General features: G+C 45.6%; 1 protein-coding gene across 1 annotated transcript in view; it reads left to right on the top strand.

Moving 5' to 3' along the window:
• Positions 1–21579, top strand: part of adamts5 (ADAM metallopeptidase with thrombospondin type 1 motif, 5 (aggrecanase-2)) — a gene marked incomplete at its 5' end in the record, with an annotated part of 49023 nt that extends 27444 nt beyond the window's left edge. Inside the window, 4 exons of the mRNA XM_080422515.1 lie at positions 9676–9859; positions 11862–12037; positions 14426–14601; positions 16424–21579. Coding sequence (XP_080278641.1) covers positions 9676–9859; positions 11862–12037; positions 14426–14601; positions 16424–17069 — 1182 coding nt within the window. The 3' untranslated portion in view covers positions 17070–21579. The remainder of the gene's footprint in view (positions 1–9675; positions 9860–11861; positions 12038–14425; positions 14602–16423) is intronic.
• Between the last annotated feature and the right edge of the window lie 1802 nt (positions 21580–23381).

Genomic DNA, 23381 nt, shown 5'->3' with positions numbered 1-23381 from the left:
CGACCAGTTAGCCGCAGAGCATATCTCCTGCATCGACACCCCTTTGTAGAGGGCCCAAGATGCAGCTACACCCCGAGTAGAGTGGGCCCTCAGTCCCAGCGGGACAGCGGCACCACTACTCACATATGCCAACCGAATCGCCTCCACGATCCATCTGGACAGAGTCGGTCTAGCCACCGCCTTCCTCTGACCCCGGCCAAAGGATACGAAAAGCTGAGACGACTCACGGCCGACCGCTGTCTTCTGACAGTAGAGCCTCAAGGCCCTCACTGGACAGAGACAGTGCAACCGTCTATCCTCTGCCGAAGCGAACGGCGGAGGATGGAAAGCCCCCAGTTCCACCGGGGCCCTGGCAACCGCGCCGGTCTTAGACACAAACGTCAAGTTGGGTTTCAACAAAACCCTCTTGCCGTCGTCTGAAAACCACATGCAGTCCTCGCTCACAGAGAGCGCTTGCATGTCACCAACGCGTTTTGCCGTACAAAGGGCCACCAGGAGCACCGTTTTGAAACTCACGATCTTCAGATCTAATGTTTCAAGAGGCTCAAAGGGGGGCCGACACAGTGCGTTCAGCACCACAGTCAGGTCCCACTTAGGGAACAAAGGTCTGTTCACTGGCCTAGCACGCTTGGCGCCGGTCATAAACCGTCGCACCAGCCAGTGCGCGCCCACCGACTGGCCATCGAACCCATCGTGGCAAGCGGAGATGGCTGCCAGGCACACCTTTATGGTGGAGAAGGCCAAATCATGGTCCAACCTGTTCTGCAGGTAGACCAGAATGCTTCTCACAGGGGCCTGAAAAGCCACCACCGGAGGTGATTGCTCCAGGCACCAGGTCTCAAACATATTCCACCTAACGTCGTACTGACGTTTGGTAGAATCTGCCCTAGCCCCCTGTATAGTGGCTACCACTGCAGGGGGCAGGCCTTGCGAGGTCAGACTCGACCTCTCACGGGGTAAACCCACAGATCCAGAGTCTGGGGGTTCTCGTGGAAAACCTCGTCTCCGCCTTGTCTCAGAAGGTCTCTGAACAGGGGAAGAGGCCACGGCTCGTCGTAGAGGAGGGGAGAGATCTCCGTCCTCCACGTGCCCCATGCTGGCGCTATCAGCAGAACCATCCCACCTTGGGTCCTGATCCTCTCCACTGTCGGACGGATCAGACCCAGGGGCGGAAAGGCAAAAAGTAGACCGCTCGGCCACTCGTGCGCCAGAGCGTCTACTCCCAAGGACTGGTACTTGGCCCTGATCGAGAAGAACCGCGAGCACTTCGCGTTCTCTCTGGACGCAAACAGATCGACCTGAGCCCGGCCGAACCGGGCCCAGATCAGATCCACGGCCCTCTGGCACAGCGACCAATCCTCGTACCGGAGCCTCCCTCTGGACAGCAGGTCCGCCCGCTGTTCAGGTGGCCCGGCACGTGGGTGGCGCGCAGCTGTGCCAAGCGTTGCACGCTCCAGAGCGTCAGCTCGCGTGCTAGCCTGTCCAACACAAGGGAACCCAAGCCTCCTTGTTTGTTGACATAACACATCGTTGTGGTATTGTCCGTTCTGACCAGGACATGACACCCCACGATGTGGCTCTCGAAATGTTTGAGAGCGAGGAAGACCCCCAGCAGCTCAAGGTAGTTGATGTGGGCTCTCCTCTGGGAGGAGTCCCACAACCCCCGGACAGCCCCCCAACTTGAAGTTGGGGGGCTGTCGAGTTCTGACCGTTCGACAGTGGGGGAAGCCTGTGACGTAGACGGGGAATCCCGTTAGCGCTAGCTGGGCTAATGTCGGTCTCGTCACAGAGCGAGCGTCCGTTCCCATGGGAACGTGAGACACTGTCGCTCTGCGTGACGTAACATCGGAACCATGTCGCAGTGTTGTACCTACCCGAATCGCAACTCCCCTCGGGGAGTGCTGATGGAGTAACACCGGGGCTCGCTGATGTGAGTTCCGTCGCGCCTCGTCCGCCATGTTGGTGAGGTCGAGGGGGACGGACCTTTCGTGTGGTGTTTCTACCCGGAGCAAAACTATTGTTCCCCCTGGGGAGCTTCGCTGGTGTAACACCAGGGTTTTCTGAGACGTAAACTTCCGCCTCTCCGCCGCCATTTTGGGGCGGCTGAGAGAGGCGGCCATTTTGTGCTTCTTCCGAGCCCCAGAGGCGTTTTGCCGCCCTCTGCCGGACGGAAGAAGGTACTGCAGTGGCGCAGATGGAATTAAAGTGTTGTCTACAGAGAATCCCCTTTTTACACAAAGCATTTGAGACATTTGATTCATTAGCAAAGGTTTCTCTACCTGCGTTTGATTCATCATGTTTACAGCATGCACAGGATCTGTCCCTACAGTGTTTGGGATGTCGTCCTGACTGGTTAGGGGACATAGCGAACACTGAGGGCTCATGAACCCAAGTGAAAAAATGTTTGCAGAGGACAGTGTTTCCCACCGGGAAACATGCTGTCTTGACTTTTCATGGCATGGGAAAAAATGGGCATTTGTGATTTTGGCAATAGATTTATTCCAAACACAGGAAGCACATTTTGTACACTCATCACTTGTGATAAAAGACACACATGACTTTGAACCGTATTCATTGTCTTTAGCGTCTTTTTTTGTCTCTTTGCACCGGTGGACTGGTCCTCGACTCCGTCCGGTTGGGCAAGAAAAGCGCCAGTTCTTTTTCCCAAGTGGGAAGCTGACCCCGCATGATGCCGGCCAAGAGGCCGTGACGGGGTGATCAGCTGGGGGCCCGATAAAACCGGGCGATGAGTGTCACTTCGTCTGCCTCCCCCTGCGACTAGGCCCGCTGTCCTTGCGTTGGGGCCTAGGCGAGGGTGGAGGAGGTGGAGTGCATTTCTCATCCTTGCGCCTGACATCCTGAGCACCGAAGGAGCCTTGAGGACGCTCCCAGGAGCTGGCTCTGGTGCTGGATGCCTTGGACGCGCCACGCTTGCGTCCAGAGGCGCGCTTGCCACCCGCAGCTCCCTGCTGTTGCGGCCTAGCCACAGTGGGAGCGGTGGGTAGTGAGAGGAGGCCTGCGGCTGTCTCCTCGAGCTGTTTCTCCACTGCCTTGGTCCTGGTGATCAGGTCGGCTGCGGTGTCAAACAGGTTGCCGGCTTTGAGTGGTAGGCCACGGAGACCCGTAGTCAGTATGGCCTTGCACCCAGCGGCGAGGTCGAGCCACTGGAGTCTCTCCAGGTCCGCCGTGAGAGCCATGGCTCGGCCCGTCCACATCAGCGCGTTGCAAGAACAGTGAATCGCAAGCTGGACCAGCCTCGCGAGCTCCACTGCATCGTCGAGTGAGGCGGAGTGCACATCCGCCGCTGTGTCTGATTCCAGCAGGGGCCGGGCTATCCGCTCTTTAAGCTTCGCCGCGGCCGAGCCCTGGAGCAGCGACCCGACGTTCAAGGCCTTGACAGCCGTTGCAGAGGCCTTGTAGAGAGCAGCGTGTGTGGCGGTGGTGGACCTCTTACCGTGGTCGACGAAGACAGGGCCACTCCCTTGGCTCAGTCTCACCGACCCTGTCTTGGCCCTCTCGATGGCAGCGGCGAGGTCTCTGTCCATCGGCGGGAGGCCCGCAACCCCCAGCTCGGCCCCAGTCAGGATGTCGGAGACAAACCCCAGTCTGTCCGGCTCTTTCCTGACCGCCCAGGAGAACTGCACCGCGTCCCTGACGCCGCAGGCTTCTGGAAGCAACTTGGACTCGATTGCTCGAGGGGGGAGGGGTGTCAGACCTTGGAACCCCGGTATGGGGACCCCGACGGACAGCTTCGCTGGCTCCATGGGCTGCGCCAGGCCGCATCTGGCGATAGCCCTTTTGAGCACCACGGAGACGGCCTCCTCGGATATCCTCGCCTAGCTAGGAATCTCTGGGGTTACCGCCGTCTCTTGTGAAGGCACAGGAGGACCCGGGCTGGTCATCGTTACCTCCTTTGACTGCTGGTAGGATGTGAGGCCTACATCCCCCTCCTCGTCCGCCACCACGATGAGGGCGTCGTCGTCGTCCTCCTCGGCGCCGCCTTTGAAGTCACTGAAGTCCGGAGTGGCAGTGTCTCCCCAGGCGGCGATGGAGGTGGTGGGGGAGAAGACGAGGATGTCGCTGTCTTGGGACGGCCCGATGGCCTCGACAGCGGCGTCTGGGTCCGGAGATGAGGATGTGGTCCTTAAGGCCTCCTCATTCCGGACCTTGCTGATGGCTCCACTGGAACGTGGGGCCGAGTAGAGAGGAGGGCCCATGGCCCCCAGGCTAGTGCTAGCCGCCGGCGCCCTTGGTGCTTTGGCGGGCGGCACCTCGGGGCTAGCACAGCCGTTAGCTGAGGCAGCTAGCGAGGTGGCCCTGGCCAGCCGTCGCTCCAGCTGGGCCTCAGAAAAGCTCCTGCAGGGGTCGCACCCGTGTTCGTCTCCGTCTCGGTTACGGGCGAGCCAGGCGTGGTTAGGCCCCAAGCAGGACAGGCAGAGGCGGTGGTCGTCGTCCGCAGCGACGAGGTAATCGCACCCCCGCGAGAGGATAGGAAAGAAAGTAATAATAAAGTGAAGGAACTCGGGAGAGTTAATAAAAACTGAAACTGTTTTTACGAAAGCGCCCGTAGAGTAGCACGGTAGTGCCCTCGCTTTGGGTTGTGTTGGATTTCGTCAAGTTTCTCCGTAGTGCTAGTTCGGCTCTGTGCGCAGTCGCGTAAGCAGAGTGGAAGAAGAGGGCGAGTCCATGTGACGCAGTGGTATTTATACCACAACCGGTCGCCGGTGTTTTGCGTCACACGACCCTATCCAATAGGAATTGGAATTCGGGAGTCCTGTTGTGCTCTGTGCAATCGCCAGGGGGCGATGATATCCCATAGTAAGTACCTTACTGCAGCTTACGTCATAATAACTAAAGTTTTCAAATAATATAGTGGAGTAAAAGTACAATATTTGCCTCTGAGATGTAGTGGAGTAGAGGTAAAAGTATTGAATATTGTAAATACTCCAGTAAAGTAAAAATCACACCCTGTGTGAAGTGGGCGGTGTCTTGCTAGCTAATCACAATACTGAATGGAGTCAACCAATCATGTACAAAAGATAAATACATATATTGAAACACTCTTTATGATGGACAAAACCATAACTTGAAAAAAACAAATTCATGTTTTTTTTCAAGTTATGGTTGCTTATATAGGGCTATGCACATGTGTCATGTGACACTGGCCAATCACAGTCCTGAATATGATTCAGGACTGTGTCCTGTGGCCAATCACAGCGCAGGATAATTGTACAAATTTCCAAACCTCACTTTCAGGGCCGGTTTCACTGCCCAAGATATTTGTACATTTTTCCAAATCTCACTTATAGGGGCGGTTTCACCGCCCAAAAATATCTCTAAAGTGTACTTAAGTACAATACTTGAGTAAATATAGTTAGCTACTTTCCACCACTGGGGGTGGTTAGAGTTATTGGTGTGGTCCGGGACGCATCATGTTAAGATGTGTCATGTGTCATGTGTCATGTGTCATGTTAAGATTTCTTTGTCTATTGAAAAAATAGCAGATATACAAGCTCATAGCGCGGCACCGAGTGCCGCGCTACGAGCTTGTAGAAAAAAAAACGAGCTTGTGAAAATTTTAGGGCTGGGACTCAAACAATTAATCTAATTAATTAGAGGCTTTGTAATTAATTAATCGAAATTAATCACATTTTAATCGCACATCAATATTTGACCTGAGAACAGTGAGAAAAATCGTTTTCAAATGGATTTTGGTAAACGTCTTTAAGTGCATGTACTCAAGTACTGTACTTAAGTACAATTTTGAGGTATTTTTTACTTTACTCAAGTATTTCCAATTTCTAATACTTTTACTTCTACTCCACTACATCTCAGAGTCAAATATTGTACTTATACTCCGCTACAATTATTTGAAAACTTTAGTTACTAGTTACTTTGTAGATTTTGATTATTGTTACAAAACATACTGTACAGTAACCACTTCAGCCCTTAATCGGCCATTAGAAAATAGCCGATCTACATGCATTGTGAGCTTGTAGATCTGCTATTTTCAAAAGATTTGTATACATTTGAAAACTTGAAACATTTTGTATAATGAGTACTTTAACTTTTGGTACTTTAAGTACATTTTGATACTTTTATACTTTTACTCAATTACATTTTGAATTCCGCACTTTTAATTGTAACAGAGTATTTCTACATTGCAGGTAGAGTGTGTTGTCACTGTTGTTTTATCGTCGATTAATTAATTAATTAATAAAAAGAATCCTCGCGCATGTGACCCGCACCGCATACGTATACTGGGTTTTAAGAGCTTAATGATCTGATGGGGATTAGAGTGGCCTGATAGTACTGTGTGTGCATGCATGCGCGCGCGCAAGAGAGAGAAACAAACAGCGTTGAGGAAAGAAGAAAAGAATGTTTGTAAGTGTTTATTTGTCACATGCCGTTTTGAAGGCTCTTGGCAGGCGTGTGTGTGTGTGTGTGTGTGTGTGTGTGTGTGTGTGTGTGTGTGTGTGTGTGTGTGTGTGTGTGTGTGTGTGTGTGTGTGTAGATCCTGCCCAGTGTCTTATTGCATTCCATTGCGCCTCTATGTCTCTCTGTCTGTCTGTCTGTCTGTCTGTCTGTCTGTCTGTCTGTCTCTCTCTCTCTCTCTCTCTCTCTCTCTCTCTCTCTCTCTCTCTCTCTCTCTCTCTCTCTCTCTCTCTCTCTCTCTATTTTAAACGGAGCCCCATGCCAATGATCTGAGAGAAACTTTTGCATTTGTTCAGAAAATGTTAGTTGTGTTTACAGACTACTACAGTTCCTTTATGAAAACATAAATAATAAAATTCAACTGCCATTCTCGCTCCACTCGTGACACTAGTGGTTGCAGTCAGATACATGCTGATCAAAAGGATCAAAAGGATCAACGCGTCGTCACTTTTCTTTACGGTTGAATATAACATCAGTTTTGGCGAGCAGCAAGTTTTTAAGTGAGGCATACATTCAGGCTTATTGGAGCCACAGAAATGTGTCATGTGGCTTTGAAGAGACCCTGTGAGGGAGGGCGGATTTTATCACATGTGGTCAGACCCATACCACACTGCGTCTGTCTGTCTGTCTATCTGTCTGTCTGTCTGTCTGTCTGTCTGTCTGTCTGTCTGTCTGTCTGTCTGTCTGTATGTCTGCTTGTCTCTCTGTCATCTTGTATATGCCTCTGTCTCTCTCTCTGTGTGTGTGTGTGTGTGTGTGTGTGTGTGTGTGTGTGTGTGTGTGTGTGTGTGTGTGTGTGTGTGTGTGTGTGTGTGTGTGTGTGTGTGTGTGTGTGTGTGTGTGTGTGTGTGTGTGTGTGTGTGTGTGTATGTGTGTGTGTGTGTCTATCTCTATCTCTGTCTCTCTCTCTGTCTCTCTGTCTCTCTGTCTCTGTCTCTGTCTCTGTCTCTGTCTCTCTCTCTCTCTCACTCTGTCTGTCTGTCTGTCTCTCTCTTCTGAGAGAGAGGTGTGTTTTGGTGGGGTTTCTCTCTTCCGTGGGTTGACCCGCCTCAACCACCCCCCCCGATAATTGTGTCGTAATCTATAACCCATCCGCCCGGCCCGCGGTTCAACCTGTGGGACCTGCGGGCTACGGGTCGGCCCGTGCATCACTAATAGACATATATTTTGATGCCAATGCTTTCTGCTTTTACTCTAGTAAAGTATTACAGGAGTACTACTTAACATAGTGTTAAAGAGTATTTCAACATTGTGATATTGCTACTTCTATTAAGGTAAAAAGAAAAATCCACCATCTCTCTCTTTTTCTCTCTCTCTGTATCTATCTATCTCTCTCTCTCTCTCTCTCTCTCCCTCCCTCTCTCTCTCATACCACACACAAACATAGATGCCCACACGCACGCACGCACGCACGCACGCACGCACGCACGCACGCACGCACGCACGCACGCACGCACGCATACGTGCTCACACACACACACACACACACGCACACCGTCTCTCTAAAGGGGGTATTCCCTCCAACATGTGACCTGGCGGACAGCCAGTCTGACATCCAAAGTGCTTAACGAGAAAAGCTAATTATCCTCTCTTATCTCCCTCTCTCTCTCCCTCTTTCATCCTCCCTTTTTTCCCTCTATCCCTCCATCCCATCTTCTCCTCCCTGACCCCCCCCACCCCTCCCTTTCATCCACCCCCCTCCCCGTCCACGCGGCTGTATCGCCTCATCCTGTCCGTTCAAGGTTAGTACACTTTTCATTTATTTTTTCCAATTTCAGTTTAGTTTTGATCTAGTTCAGTGGTTCTCAAAACTTTTTCCTGTCAAGGACCCCCAAAATGATATGTATTTGGCCGCAGACCCCCATCTCAAAATATGTTGTTCCAGGGACCCCCAGAAGCAAAGATTTGAGTTACAAATGTTCGCTTTAACAAATTATATACTCAAAGGTTTTCACACATTTTCACGATTTTTCAAAAATAGCAGATGCACAGGCTCATCTGCTATTTTTGAATAGCCAAAGTATAAAAGGTAAACGTGGTTCAAATTATTGTAATATTAACCCATTTTGCTGGGGACCCCCTGGTATTAAAAGTGAAATATCCCATTAAGTTTGCAGCATCTGTGTGATGCAACAGATCCCATAGCCCGAAGATTCAGTCGTTGTCTGTTTACACAAAAACACTAATAAACAGCGTAAATAAAAGTAAAATGCCTGTGTTCAAAAGGTTACTTGAGTAAAAGTCTCCCTGCAACCCTCAACCCGCAACCTCCGCTCTTCAAACACCAACCTCCTCAACACCCGCAAGGCCAATCTACGCACCATGGGCGACCGGGCTTTCTGCTCGATCGCCCCCGAACTGTGGAACGCCCTCCCTGTCCACCTGAGAGCACCACAGTCGGTCGACTGCTTTAAAAGAGGACTAAAGACCTACCTTTTTAGCAAAGCATTCTTTTAGCTGGTTTTACCTCTAGGCTTTATGCCCCCATATTTTAATTGTTTTATTCAGTTTCTTAGTTGTTGTTTTCTTTTATTGGTGTGATGTTTCTGTTTTTAATTTTTGCCTTCTGTAAGCACTTTGAGATTTCTTGAAATGTAAAGTGCGTTATAAATAAAATCCATTATTAAAAGTACAAAAGTATTAGCATAAAAATATACTTAAAGTACCAAAAGTAAAAGCTTTTGCGCACAACGCATCACAATGTGACGCGTTGTGAGCTTGTAGATCTGCTATTTTCAAATAGCCTATAGGTGTAAAGTGGTTAATTTATGTTTTATAATATGATTTATATCTGCAAAGTAACTAGTAACTGAAGTTTTCAAATAATTGTAGTGGAGTAAAAGTACAATATTTTTCTCTGAGATGTAGTGGAGTAGAAGTAAAAGTATAGACAATTGGAAGTAAAAGTACCTAAAAATTCTACTTAAATGCAGTACTTGAGTAAATGTACTTAGTTACTTTACACCACTGCTTAAAACATATCAACCCATATGGTTGAGCGGAGTCCCCCAGGGCTCTATACGAGTGTATGTTTTGTGTTAACGTGAGCTTGTTGATCTGCTATCCCCACAATACGAATGCTGGGGTTTAAGTGGAGGGTAACTATAATAACCTTGCCCCCAGGGTAACTATAATAACCTTGCCCCCCCCCCCCCCCCTCTCTCTCTCTCTCTCTCTCTCTCTCTCTCTCTCTCTCTCTCTCTCTCTCTCTCTCTCTCTCTCTCTCTCTCTCTCTCCCAGGCATCTAACCATGGCAGCTGGAGTTCGTGGGGGTCGTGGGGCGGGTGCAGCAGGACGTGCGGTGGGGGCGTGCAGTTCGCCCAGCGCCTCTGCAACAACCCGCCGCCGCGCAACCACGGGCGCTACTGCACGGGGAAGAGAGCCATCTATCGCTCCTGCCACGTCACGCCGTGCCCCCCGGCCGGTGAGTCCAAAACAATCATATTTGGACCGGGGACCCCCCAAAACAATCATATTTGAACCGGGGACCCCCCAAAACAATCGTATTTGAACCGGGGACCCCCCAAAATAATCATATTTGAACTGGGGACCCCCCAAAATAATCATATTTGAACCGGGGACCCCCCAAAATAATCATATTTGAACCGGGGACCCCCCAAAACAATCATATTTGAACCGGGGACCCCCCAAAATAATCATATTTGAACCGGGGACCCCCAAAATAATCATATTAATAATATTTGAACTGGGGACCCCCCAAAATAATCATATTTGAACTGGGGACTCCCCAAAATAATCATATTTGAACTGGGGACCCCCCCACCCTGACAAACACTTGGAATTGTAGGAGTTGCGGCATTACATTTAGTTTGATTCGGTTCCACAGATAAATATTGTGAAAATAGCCAAATTAATTACGAAAAACTATAAAAAGTTTAAAGGTAGGGGAAGTGATATTTTTTGGTGCAAACAACATATTATTTTTGTCAAAAGGTTTAAGCACTATATTCTGAAAGTAATGATTGCTATAGAGTGTAACAGCTCCCCCCCCCCCCCATCTATCCAGCTCTTTAATAAACAGAAAATACATTTTCTCAATAGGTTACTAATTTTCAGCCAATCAGGAGAGAGTACCCATTTACCGTATTATTTATTTTGTATAGTGTTTTAGTATTTTGTCTGCTCATTTCTTTGTCTGATCACTTCCACGTTCACTTGTTTAATCTGTATCCTGACTGAGTTCTCTATCCTGATTGGATCAAATTGGTATCCCAATCTGAAAACATATTTTCTGTTTATTAAAGAGCTGGAGAGACATGGAGACTCCTGTTCCTGAACAAACAAACTGTCAGGGACCCTCAAATTGATATATACCGTATTTGGACCCCCATTTGAAAAGGTTTAGTACCGGGGACGACCCCCATAAGAGAAGATTTGTCAAGAATGTTCTATTTCTTAATTTTTTTCTTCTGGAGGGGGGGGGGGGGCTAGTTAATTCCGTGGGGGAAGTACAGTTTCAGCTTCATCCAGCTGATCACTCAGGTGGTCATATTAAGCGCTTATGCTGAGCAGTTAGGAGTTAAGTGTCTTGCTCATGGACACCTCGACACATACCCGGGGCCAGGAATTGAGAGGCCGCCCCAATTAAATAGGACTTGAGTGTTTAAACTGTTCTATTGGACCCCACTTTGAGAACTGCTGATATACAGCAGACATAAAACCCAACAATTAAAATGTTACTAATCAATTGCATTGATTGATTGCATTAATCAATAATCAGTCATTTAATATACTCTTATAATTATCAATCCCTATCGTGGGCAGATCATTATAGATGACATATAAATAATAGAAAAAAAGGAAATGCATTATGAGTTTATGGATCAGTTATACACTGTTTTTGCATGACCTCACAGTCTGAGATAACGCTTAACCCCTTAAACCCCATACGGTGCAGTGGTGGAAAAAGTTCTCAAATGTTTTACTATCAATACTCCGGAATTCAAAATGTACTATAAATGTAAAAGTATAAAAGTATTGGCATCAAAATGTACTTAAAGTACCAAAAGTAAAAGTACTCATTGTGCAGAATGTCCCATTTCAAGTTTTCAAGTGTATAAATAGCAGATCTACAAGCTCACAATGCATCACATCGCAACGCATTGTGAGCTTGTAGATCTGCAATTTTCAAATGGCCGAATTTTTTATATAGGGCTGTACTGGTTAACATAAGTTTTGTAATAATACTCAAAATCTACAAAGTAACTAGTAACTACAGTTTTCAAATAATTGTAGTGGAGTAAAAGTACAATATTTGTCTCTGAGATGTAGCGGAGTAGAAGTAAAAGTATTGGAAATCAGAAATACTCAAGTAAAGTACAAATATCTCAAAATTGTACTTACACCATGGTTAAGTGGTCAATAGATTATTATTATTATTGTATTTCTTTATGAAATCCTTTCAGGTAAGAGTTTCCGCCAGGAGCAGTGCGAGGTGCGCAACGGTCCCCAGACTGACCCCAAAGGGGTGAAGACCTTCGTGGAGTGGGTGCCCAAGTTCGCAGGAGTCCTTCCTAAAGACGTGTGCAAGCTGACCTGCCGGGCTAAAGGCACCGGATACTACGTGGTGTTCTCTCAGAGGGTGAGTTCAAACATGTGACCACAACTTAAACCCATTAAGACCGGGAAACGCATCTGTGTCATGTTAAGATTTCTTTGGCTATTCAAAAATAGCAGATCTACAAGCTCATAGCGCGGCACCGACTGCTATTTATTTTTTTATCGTGAAAATGTGTGCAAATATTAGATTTTCTTTTTTTTGAGAGATTTTAAAGGGAACGTTTTTGCTTCTGGGGGTCCCTATTACAAAATACACTGAGATGGTAGTCCGTGGCCAAATAATTTTGGGAGTCCTTGACATGAAAAAGTTTGAGAACCACCGATAAAGAAACATACGTTTTTTTTTTTTTAAAGTAAGATTTAGCAGACATTTGTAGAACCCCAAGAAGCAAAGACTTGAGTTAAAAATGTTTGCTTTAAAAAAGTATATATATTCAAAGATTTGCACAAACTTTCACGATTAAAAAAAAATATCTACAAGCTCGTAGCGCAGCACTCGGTGCCGGCTATGAGCTTGTACATCTTGTATATCTTGTATATATTTTTTTAATAGCCAAAGAAATCTAAAAATGACACAAATTCTTTCCTGGTCTAAATGGGTTAAACACAGTGGCCCTCATTTATCAACGCGGTGTAGACCAAATAATGGGCGTATGGCGAGATCACCGCAACTTTCGGCATTTATCAATATATCCTGACTTTGTCTTCAGAGTACGGCCCGCTCAGATCTCACGTCAGGTCGGAGGCAGTTGTTGACTTTGGCTGCACCCGTTTGTTCCATCCTAGACCTGCGGAGCAGCATTGTCTGACCGTCTGACAGGCATCTGGATACATGTATCCACTCCAAAATCTAACACACTAATAAAAAAAAGAATCCCTGTGAAAATATAACAATTTTATAAACTCATTTAAACAAACTGCTTTAACAGTCATTCAGGTAAGATTGCAGATCTGGCTGCATTGGCTATTTGAAAATAGCAGATCTACAAGCTCACAATGCGTCAATACGACGCGTTGTGAGCTTATATATCTGCTATTTTCAACAACAAAAAAAATATTTTATGCAAGAGCATTTTCGGGAGTTTGGACCGGCGCAGCGGCGCCGCTGTTATCTTTTCATGGCCACCGGGAGATCGGACATTTAACCCACGGTCCAACACACACCAGCCTTCATCCATTAATGTTCTCTCTCCAGGCTATCTCTCATTAACGCGGCGCGGCACAGGACTCGCCCGTCCGAGTCTCACTGGGAAATGGGAATGACTGCTTTATTGTAGTGTAACTCGAACGCGCACTGCTCGGTATGGGTTAAATAAATTACATATTATATATTATATACAAACATATTCCATTCATGGCGATGTGGTATCATAATCTGTCATTCATGTAAGCTACTAGCCTACTTGATTGACAAAGATTATACCGTTACGCAGTTGGGCTTGCAAGTAGGTGCGTGTGTGTGTGTGTGTGTGTGTGTGTGTGTGTGTGTGTGTGTGTGTGTGTGTGTGTGTGTGTGTGTGTGTGTGTGTGTGTGTGTGTGTGTGTGCGTGTGTGCGTGTGTGTGTGTGACTTGACAGGCAGCAAGGCGAGGCGAGCCGGCGAAACTCTTTCTTATTGGCTTTCCATGCTTTGTTTGGTCATATTCTGGTTCTTCATGTCGTAAAATCGGGGCGAATATTTAAGGGCGTGTTATTTAAATGACGCTCGTTTTCCCAAACAGTCGGTCGCCGACCAATGTTTTGGGGTTGCAGACATATTTTTTATGGGTCGCAATTAAATATCAATTATTTTGTTTCCTAAAATAAAAAAAATATATATACATATACAAAAATATATATACATACAAATAAAAATAAATCTAAGAAATTCCATGGATAAGTAAAAACATTCAACTTGTGAAAATAGCAGATCTAGCAGATGGCTGGAGAGACCTCAAGTCTCAAGCTAAAACGTTTGGGAACTTGGGGCCTAGCATACCGATATGGCCGAAGTATAAGGCTGAAGTAGGGCTGAAGTGGTTAATGTATGGTTTGTAATAATAATCCAAATCTACAAAGTAACTAGTAACTAAAGTTTTCAAATAATTGTAGTGGAGTAAAAGTACAATATCTTCTTCTGAGATGTAGTGGAGTGGAAGTAAAAATATTGAAAATTGGTAATACTCCAGTAAAGTAAAAAATACCCCAAAATTGTACTCATGTACAATACTTGAGTAAATGTAAATGTAAATGTAAATGTAAATGTAAATGTAAATGTAAATGTACTTTACACCAGTAAGCTAACCTAACCTAACCTAACCTAACCTAACCTAACCTAACCTAACCTAACCTAACCTAACCTAACCTAACCTAACCTACAACATAACATGGTATAGCTATGGTCATATGGAAAGCTGTGTCTCCCTGCGCAGGTGACGGACGGTACAGAGTGTCGCCCGTACAGCAGCTCGGTGTGCGTTAAGGGTAAGTGCGTGAGGACGGGCTGCGACGGGATCATCGGCTCCAAGCTGCAGTTCGATAAGTGTGGCATCTGTGGAGGAGACAGCACAGGTTGCGTCCGAGTGCTGGGGAACTTCACCAAGAAGAGGTAAGCCGTGTACATTTCGTCCAACTAAAACTACGTCAAAAACAATTCCGTCGACTACCTTTTTTCACTGTTTCACTTCTTTTGGCACGCAGCTATGTAAAAATTAGAGATGCACGATTATGAAATTATGACCGATATCCGATTACCGATTATTTGCTGAGTCATATCGGCCGATACCGATCCGATACCGATATATTATATATTATATTTATATTGAGCTCATTGGAGAATTTTGTTATTTTACATTTTTGTTTTGCTGGTGAAAGTTGATGGTAAACCCCCCTCCCCACTAACACTACTGTGATGAAAAATATGTATGGAATAAATACATTCATTATGTATATTCTAAGTAGCAAACTTAACTATTACATAATTTTTGTATGCTATAATAAGCCATCACATAATTAATTGAATCTAACCAAAAAAAACATATGTTATGTGGCCTATGAAACTAAGATCATTGAATCTAATGTGTTATTAGTGTTATTCATATTGTCTGTTGCCTAAATTCATTAGCCTCTACTCTAAACAATAAAGCTCCCCTTAGCTCTCCCAATCACAACTCCCTGGAGCCACCACTGTGTGTGTGATATACAAACTAATCTTACCATAAATACAATCATTGTTTAGTTTATCACTATCTAACATTCTATAACATCAGCAGTGAGTTTAGGAGAGGGACAGCTTGCTTCGTACACTACTACAGAACACATTCCAGAATGTGTTAACAGGATGTTAAAGACAGAAACATTACCAGCTGAGAGTTCATTTGTGCTCATTCTCTGTGGTTAAATATACAGGCTTGCTTGTTCAAAAGCGGCCGTTGGTTGCACTCGAGTCGAGTAACGAGTGCTTTTTACTTTGATGTTAAATAACCAGACAATGTACACATTAGTGTTGAAAATAATCCTCCGCAGTATCACTACTCTAATCTTATTTAAGATGTACAAGAAGCCTCTGTTCTGGGCATGTAACTGTGGACGTAAAGAGTTTGTTTGCCGTTTGACTACTTCTCATTCTGTTCTCCGACACACACAGCAGCTCTGCTGCTCTGAGAGTCGACATGCAGAGCGTGTGTGGAGAATAGTTAAAAATAAGGGTGTGGAGTGGGGAGGGAGGGGATCAGCTGACAGACACAGGCAGACAGACTGCTCTCGGTCACATTATTATTGCGTCTTCAATATCGGTGAAAATAATCTGATTTATTTTGAGATAGGTTCGATACCAATATGGCATTTTACAGCCAATATCGGCCGATTTCGATATGTTACCGATATAATCGTGCATCCCTAGTAAAAATCAGGCATTAAATGCATTTTAGTCGACTACATTTATTTATTTACCAGGGACAGCGCACATTAATCAACATTTCAGTTTTCACATCCATGTAAATGAGCCAATCAACTGTAGATTTAGATGACTAAAATCTTATGATAATTTAGTCAACTAAAACTAGACTAAAACTGAAACATTTCAGATGACTAAAATGTGACTGAAACTAAATGGAATTGTATTCAAAAGACTATGACTAAAACTAAATAAATATTTGCTGTCAAAATTAATACTGGAGGTAAGCATAGTAAACAATAAAGGTTGTGGTCGTGGTTTTACTGTGGATTTTACCACGGCTAAGAGTAGTGAGGTACGACCGTAGACTGTAAAAACATAGGACAAAGTGAGCCCCATTGGTTTCTACAGACCGGTGAAGACATTTGGTGAAAAAAAGCAGTCCAAGTAGTACATAGCCACCTATAAGGCTAGAGGGTTTAGTATACTTCCTGTACCACTGAATGTGACCTCTGTCTCTGTCCTTGTCTCACAGTAAGGGCTACACGGACGTGGTGAAGATCCCCGAGGGCTCGACCCACGTCAAGGTCCGCCAGCACAAGGCCAAGGACCAGACGCGCTACACTGCCTACCTGGCTCTGCGCCGGCCCAACGGCGAGTACCTCCTCAACGGCAAGTTCATGATCTCCACCTCCGAGACAGTCATCCCTCTCAACGGCTCCGTCCTGAACTACAGCGGCTGGAGCCAGCGCGATGAGTGGCTGCACAGCATGGGGCCCGGCGCCCTGCGCGAGGCCCTGGTGGTGCAGATCCTCGCCACGGACGCCAAGAAGCCCCTGGACGTCCGCTACAGCTTCTTCATGCCCCGTCGGACCCCCCCACCCCCCAAGGAACCCCGGTCGTCCCCTATGCTCGGCACCACCAGCACGACGGTCTCGACGACCACAAAACTAGCCACCGCCGCGGTGCCTACGTCCAATCACGCGCCCCCGGGCGCTTCCACGCCGGCCCCGGGGCCCCTGTGGGTGACGGGCCCGTGGATGAGCTGCTCCCGGACTTGTGACACGGGGTGGCAGAGCCGCACGGTGCAGTGCAAGGACCCCCAGGGAAAACTGTCCAAGGGCTGCACCCTGGCGGCGCGGCCGTCCGCGTTCAAACACTGTCTGGTGAAGAAATGCTGAGGAAGTTATGGACTGGATCCCGACAAGAAAAAAGGGGGGAAAGGGGGTGGTCTTGAATTTTGGATTATAAAAGACGCTCCTCTTTGCGATTTATCGTGATGTTGGACGTGGACTTGGGCGAGCCGAACCAGGCACCAGACTCTCGAACCGGACTCTACGACCCTACGTGTTGCCGCTTGTTGGGTGGAAACCTGTATGTCCGAAACGGTTACTTTTTCAGGAAATAGACAAAAAGAACCTGTGTTCCAATTGATCCAATACTTTTCATTGGTTCAATATTCATAAAACCCATGGACATACTTAACCACTTTCACTTTTTTCAAATGTAGCGGAAATAGGCAATCTACAAGCTCACAACGAGTCGCGATGCAAAGCGTTGCGACCTTGTCGTTCGGATATTTCCGCCACTTTTGTGCGACACTCTAATACAACCAAGTAGGACATGAATTAACCAAAAAAAATATTTAAAAAGTTTAAATATGGAGACACAAGGTTTCTGCCTGACAGCAACAATATGACAGGGAAAAAGACTTTCAATCATAAAGGACACGCGCAGCGCAATTAATAAGGACATATTGACACACAATGGACAAACGTGTGGACTGATTTGACGAGCGCTGTCATGCGTTGTCACTTACATGATGTTACTTACATGTCAATCACATGTATGTCAAGCAAGTGGACGATAGCTAGGAACCATCCCAGCCCTGTCCTCCTCCATGCTGGGGAGGTTTTCCCTGTGTAATGCTGTGTGTGTGTGTGTTGTGTTGTTTTTTAGACGACATCTTGTGTGTCACCCTGCTCTGGTCACTGTGGCGTTTAAAGCCTGGTTTCTACGTATCTTTGCTCCCGTGGGTCGCTCACCGAAAATAGCTGATTATGAGATGTTTTATTTTCGGTGGTCGACACAGTGTACAAGCACATTTAACCAATTAAAACCCCAGCATCCGTACTGTGGGGAAAGCTTTCGCAGAAAATAGTGGATCGACAATTTCCTGCGAGAACTTTCCGCACAATAACTAGTACAGAGGGACTTCACTCAACCATATGTGGCCATTCAAACGCATGATAAGTATAACTATAACATACTCTCACTCCCAAAACGTACTGCAGTGACTTCATGGGACAAATGTGACCAATCGGCCGACATTTGACGTGAATGTTTTCACGATAGAAAACATTCCTTTTTCCCATAGAGATTTCTGAAAATATTTATATCAATTATTTTAAGCCTGGAACCAAGCCATCCAGGCTCCTGGTGAATCATTGCCATAAAACATTTTATTCTGTGTAAAAAATATATTAGAATGTTTAATTATATTATATAATGAACACCCTTTTTTGGCAGTTTTCTCTTTGATTTTTTACACACAATCAAATGGCCATGCTATGCCCTATAGGACATATGGATACATCCATGTAAAAAAATAAAAAGAAATGCCAGCTAGCCTGCCAGCTAGCGTTAGCTGTTCATAATCGCGTCCTCATCTCCGTTCATGACAAAAATTTCCGAGGGTGAGAGAGAGCGATTGCATCCCAGATGTCCCTCTGTCGATGTTTCTGTCAATCATAAAAATTGCTCTTGGTGCGAACGACCCTTTAATCGAGGGATTCAAACTCGCACCCTGTCCGTCTCGTCGTCTCGTTTGTGTGTCACGGACAAGAGCCCCACGGAAAGCATTCCTTTATCACCTCTCTGTTATCGTCCAATCGCAGCCCCCGTGGCCCTCCCCTTTACCTTTTTTTGATTGGTTTATTCATTGGTCCCGTTTCCTGGGAACCAGGAAATAAAGCATATGGGCTCTGAGAGTGTGCAAATGGAACCGAATTTGATTCCATTTGTACTCTCTGAGTTAAATTAACACTGATGATTTTACGTAGATTTATGTAGATTGGGATCCCAGAGAAAATTGTATCAAATGGGCGTCCGTAGCCTAATGCATTTCAAACCGGGGATTCTTGAAACATACAATGTTCATGGCAGGGTGGCAACTGTGGCCTTGGCAAGACAAAACCTATTTTCTGGGGGTTGATAATTTGAACGTGTGCACGCGTGAGTGTGTGTGCATTTTTCCAAGACACACACACACACACACACACACACACACACACACACACGCACGCGCACGCGCACACACACACACACACACACACACACACACACACACACACACACACACATGTCCCCGCAGTGCATTCAAAGTGTGTGTTTGCTGTGACGGTGTGTGTTCACCCGCCAGTTTCCATAGTGTACCTTTCTGTCTGTCTGTCTGTCTGTCTGTCTGTCTGTCTGTCTGTCTGTCTGTCTGTCTGTCTGTCTGTCTGTCTGTCTGTCTGTCTGTCTGTCTGTCTGTTTGTCTGTCTGTATAGGGAAATTAATTGATGCTAGTGTTGACAATGTATAGCCCCTGGGTTATCTACCAGCAAGAGGAGTTATATGCCTCCATGTACAATTCAACTCTGAAGCTGTCTTTTGCGTGCTCTCTCTGTCTCTGTCTCTCTCTAACTCTCTCTCTCTCTCTCTCTCTCTCTCTCTCTCTCTGGCTGAATTCCAATACCCAAATGTCTGCCTCTTTGCCTCCTCTTCCGCACTCCTTAACTTTAGCGGGATCCCGAAGTTGTTTGCGTCCCAAATGTCAATTTGCTTTTGGAGGAGCTGAGGTGTAGCAGTAGGGCAGTGGTTCTCAACTTTTCCAGGCAGCGACCCCCAAAATAATCATATTTGAACTGGGGACCCCTCACCCTGACAAGCACTTGGAATTGTAGGAGTTGAGGCATTACATTTAGGTTGACTCGGTTCCACAGATGAATATTGTGAAGATAGCAGATCTACAAGATCACAACGCCTCGCAATGCAAGGCATTGTGAGCTTGTAGATTGCTATTTTCACAATGTTTGCCTCTTACTAATATTATTTGACAATTTGTCCAATGCCAATGTAATTTACTATATTACTTTTGATGCAGTAATGGTACTTATTTTTTTTTTGGTATTAAAAAGGGCTTAAAAGTCCTTAAATTGTCTTGTCTTCTGGGGACCCCCAAAAAAATCATGTGGTGACCCCCTGGGGGTCTCGACCCACAGGTTGGGGACCACTGGAGTAGAGAGGAGGCTAAAGGCCAATTCATGCTCTGAGCGGCAAAGTTTCAAACACGAAAGTGAACGGCAACATATTTGTCACGTCTGATGTCTACCTCTGGAAAAATTAGACACAGTGTTGCCATGTCTGCTTATTATAAGTGACTTTGGGCTTGTTTTTCTGTAAAGTCCCTTGGTTGTTGCAGGTTGCACTTTTTGGAGCTTGTTTCCAAAGTGTAGTTGCTTATTTGAGCTTGCTTCCTAGTGTTGTTAAGACCAGTTGTTCTCAAACTCTTTCATGTCAAGGAACCCCAAATTAATATGTAATTGAGCATCGACCCCCATCTGAGACCCCCATACAAGATTAGTGTGGTTAAAATGTTTTAAAAATATATGTATATGTTTTTTATAGCATCGCAACACATTATGAGCTTGTATGTAGATCGGCTATTTTCAAATAGCCGATACACATAGGTTTAAACTAAAGTGCTCATGTAGTCGTTTATTTTGGGCTTGTTTTCATAGACCTGGTTGCTTGTTTCTGTCGTGAAATCTGGCAACACTGGCACGTCACCACATTCACTTCCTTGTTTACATTTTGTGGCGAGTCGCAGACAGTGTGAATGCTCAAATCTCATAACGTTCTGCGACACATAGGGTGCGTTCGAAAATACAGCACTGAGCGCACTGGCCAATACAAACTAATAGGCGAGTGTGCTCCGGTGCGTAATTTCCGAACGCACCCATTGTGTGACACGTCGCTTCACACTTGTTGCTCCAAGAATAAATTGTCCTTTAGTGAGGATATATCCTCCATGTATCTTTTGCGGAAGCGTTTTCTTTTTTTTTAGTTTTTAGACGGAATGTGTAACATGTCGTCTCTGTCGGGTGGAAACCTAATGTCCAAAACTGTTACTTTTCAGGATTCAAATTCAAAAACATCAAAAGTACCAGAATCGACAAGCTCAAAACGTTTGCGGAACGTGAGCTTGTGGATCTGCTACTATTGATGCTTTTGTGTGACATTGTTGTATGATCAAGTAGGGCGTTCATTTACGAAAAGAACACAACAAGTTAGAATATGGAGATAAGAGGTTTATGACCAACAGCAACGATATAAAAATCCTCTACATGACAATACCCCTCCAGGCTCTGCAGTGCTCCACGTCATCAGTGATTGCCGTTGCTTCAAAATGACGCAGAGTGAGCGAGGAGCGTTCCCATTCCTTAAATTGACTCCTCCGTCCTCTCCTCTCCTCCTCGCCTCGCTCAGAAAGGTGGGTGTATAAGGGCACGAGTGGAGGATGCGAGGATGGAAATGTGCTGGAATTCTCTCTCTCTCTCTCTCTCTCTCTCTCTCTCTCTCTCTCTCTCTCTCTCTCTCTCTCTCTCTCTCTCTCTCTCAGGTAACAATCAAACTATAAGAAAAGAATCATTTCAGATTCTATTTGACACATTATGAACTAAAGGTCTCCCATTATGTTTGTGTCCTCTGCCAGAATACTGTCCCCTCTCAGCCTTACAATGTAAACGTTATGTTTATGTCATTACTGGATTACTGGATCCTGTCATGCAATGCTAGTATTCCACCATGTAGGCAGCAGGCACTCACTCACACACACACACACACACACACACACACACACACACACACACACACACGCACACACACACCACTTTTCTCAGACTCTTCCATTAGGAAAAACACCCTTACGCAAAAAGACAGCAACGCAGCACTGAATTTATAATTTATTGTTTGTACAACTGGTATGTGTGAATTAAAAACAGAAATAACGGGATGAGTTTTATTTATTATGGTAATTTTGTATCAAATTACTATTTAACGTAGAACTACGACTGTGCAGAATCATTCCTTTGTAAGAAAATAGTTGTTGTTCTTTTCTAGTCATCATCATGAATATATGTACATAAAAAATCTATATATTTAAATATATCTGTGTGTTTGTGGTTCATTTTATCTTGGAATGTGATGCATTTAGGGAAACGGCAAACTATGGTGGAAGAAGTGCTCATTTGTTTTACTTAAAAAAAGAAAACCCTTCATATTCCATTTTCATATAATAGGCTCTATGCACAGTAGCCACATTGGAAAGCCATTGGGCCTTTTCCTTACTTCCTTCAGAGGTGTTACCAATGATACTAAGGAAGGCTCTGTTCCTTTCTGGTCAAACAGAGTCAGGGTGCTGATGTTGTGCTTGTTGGCTCACTGGAAACACTGCTACATAGGCGCCGATCCTGTGGGTGCTCGGGAGCTGGTGGGTTGAGCACCCAACGGCAAAATCATAAATCGGCGCCCCTGCTCTGCTACACCAGTTGGTCTCAAAGTGTGGTCCAGGGACCCTTATGGTTCCTTAGGGTGGGGTGGGAGGGTTCATTTGTACACTCTCAAAGTTATGGGGGGTCCTTGAAATTGAAACGTTAATTAGCCTTAATTAGCATAATTGGTAACACCTGTGAAGGAAGTAAGGAAGAGGCCTTGTTTCTCTCCAATATGGCTGCTGTGCATAGAGCCTATTTACTCATTTTCAGAATACACAGAATACACAAGCATGCATACGCATGCACTTAATTAGCATAATTGGTAACACCTGTGAAGGAAGTAAGGAAGAGGCCTTGTTTCTCTCCAATATGGCTGCTGTGCATAGAGCCTATTTATCCTCACTAATGCTCATTATAAGATGGCACCATTTCTGTCTACTCACTCTGTGTGTCATTGGTGGGCTGTGGACAGTTCAGAAACCTGCCTACCACGCCTTGTTTTTTAAATGGCTAAAGTAAAAAATACCTCAAATTGTACTCAAGTACAGTGGGAAGTACTTAGATACCTCCACTGCATGTAGAAAACAGTACAGTACTGTATGTACATGATTATGGAATCCTAGAGTTTCACATTAAGTGATCACTATGACTGCCTGTTTTACCCACAATGCAGCTGTTAAAACAGACTACGTCAGTGGTTTTCAAAGTGTGGTCCAGGGACCCCCAGAGGTCCTTGAGGGGGTTCCAGGTGGTCCCCATATAAATGATGGAAAGTAAAAGCAAATGGAACCAATTGGACCTGCATTTGTACACTGTCAGTTATGGTCCGTGGTTTAATGCAGGGGTTCTTAAAGTTGGGTCCCCAGGGCCCTATATGCTAGCCTGGTAAACCCCCTCCCTCCGGAAATCTCATTTGCATTTGATTTCAGGGAGGTCTGGGATTGCGCAGGGAGT

This window comes from Gymnoscopelus braueri (assembly GCF_963280865.1).
Source record: "Gymnoscopelus braueri genome assembly, chromosome: 24".
NCBI lineage: Eukaryota > Metazoa > Chordata > Actinopteri > Myctophiformes > Myctophidae > Gymnoscopelus > Gymnoscopelus braueri.
This window is presented reverse-complemented; position numbering and strand designations above follow the sequence as displayed.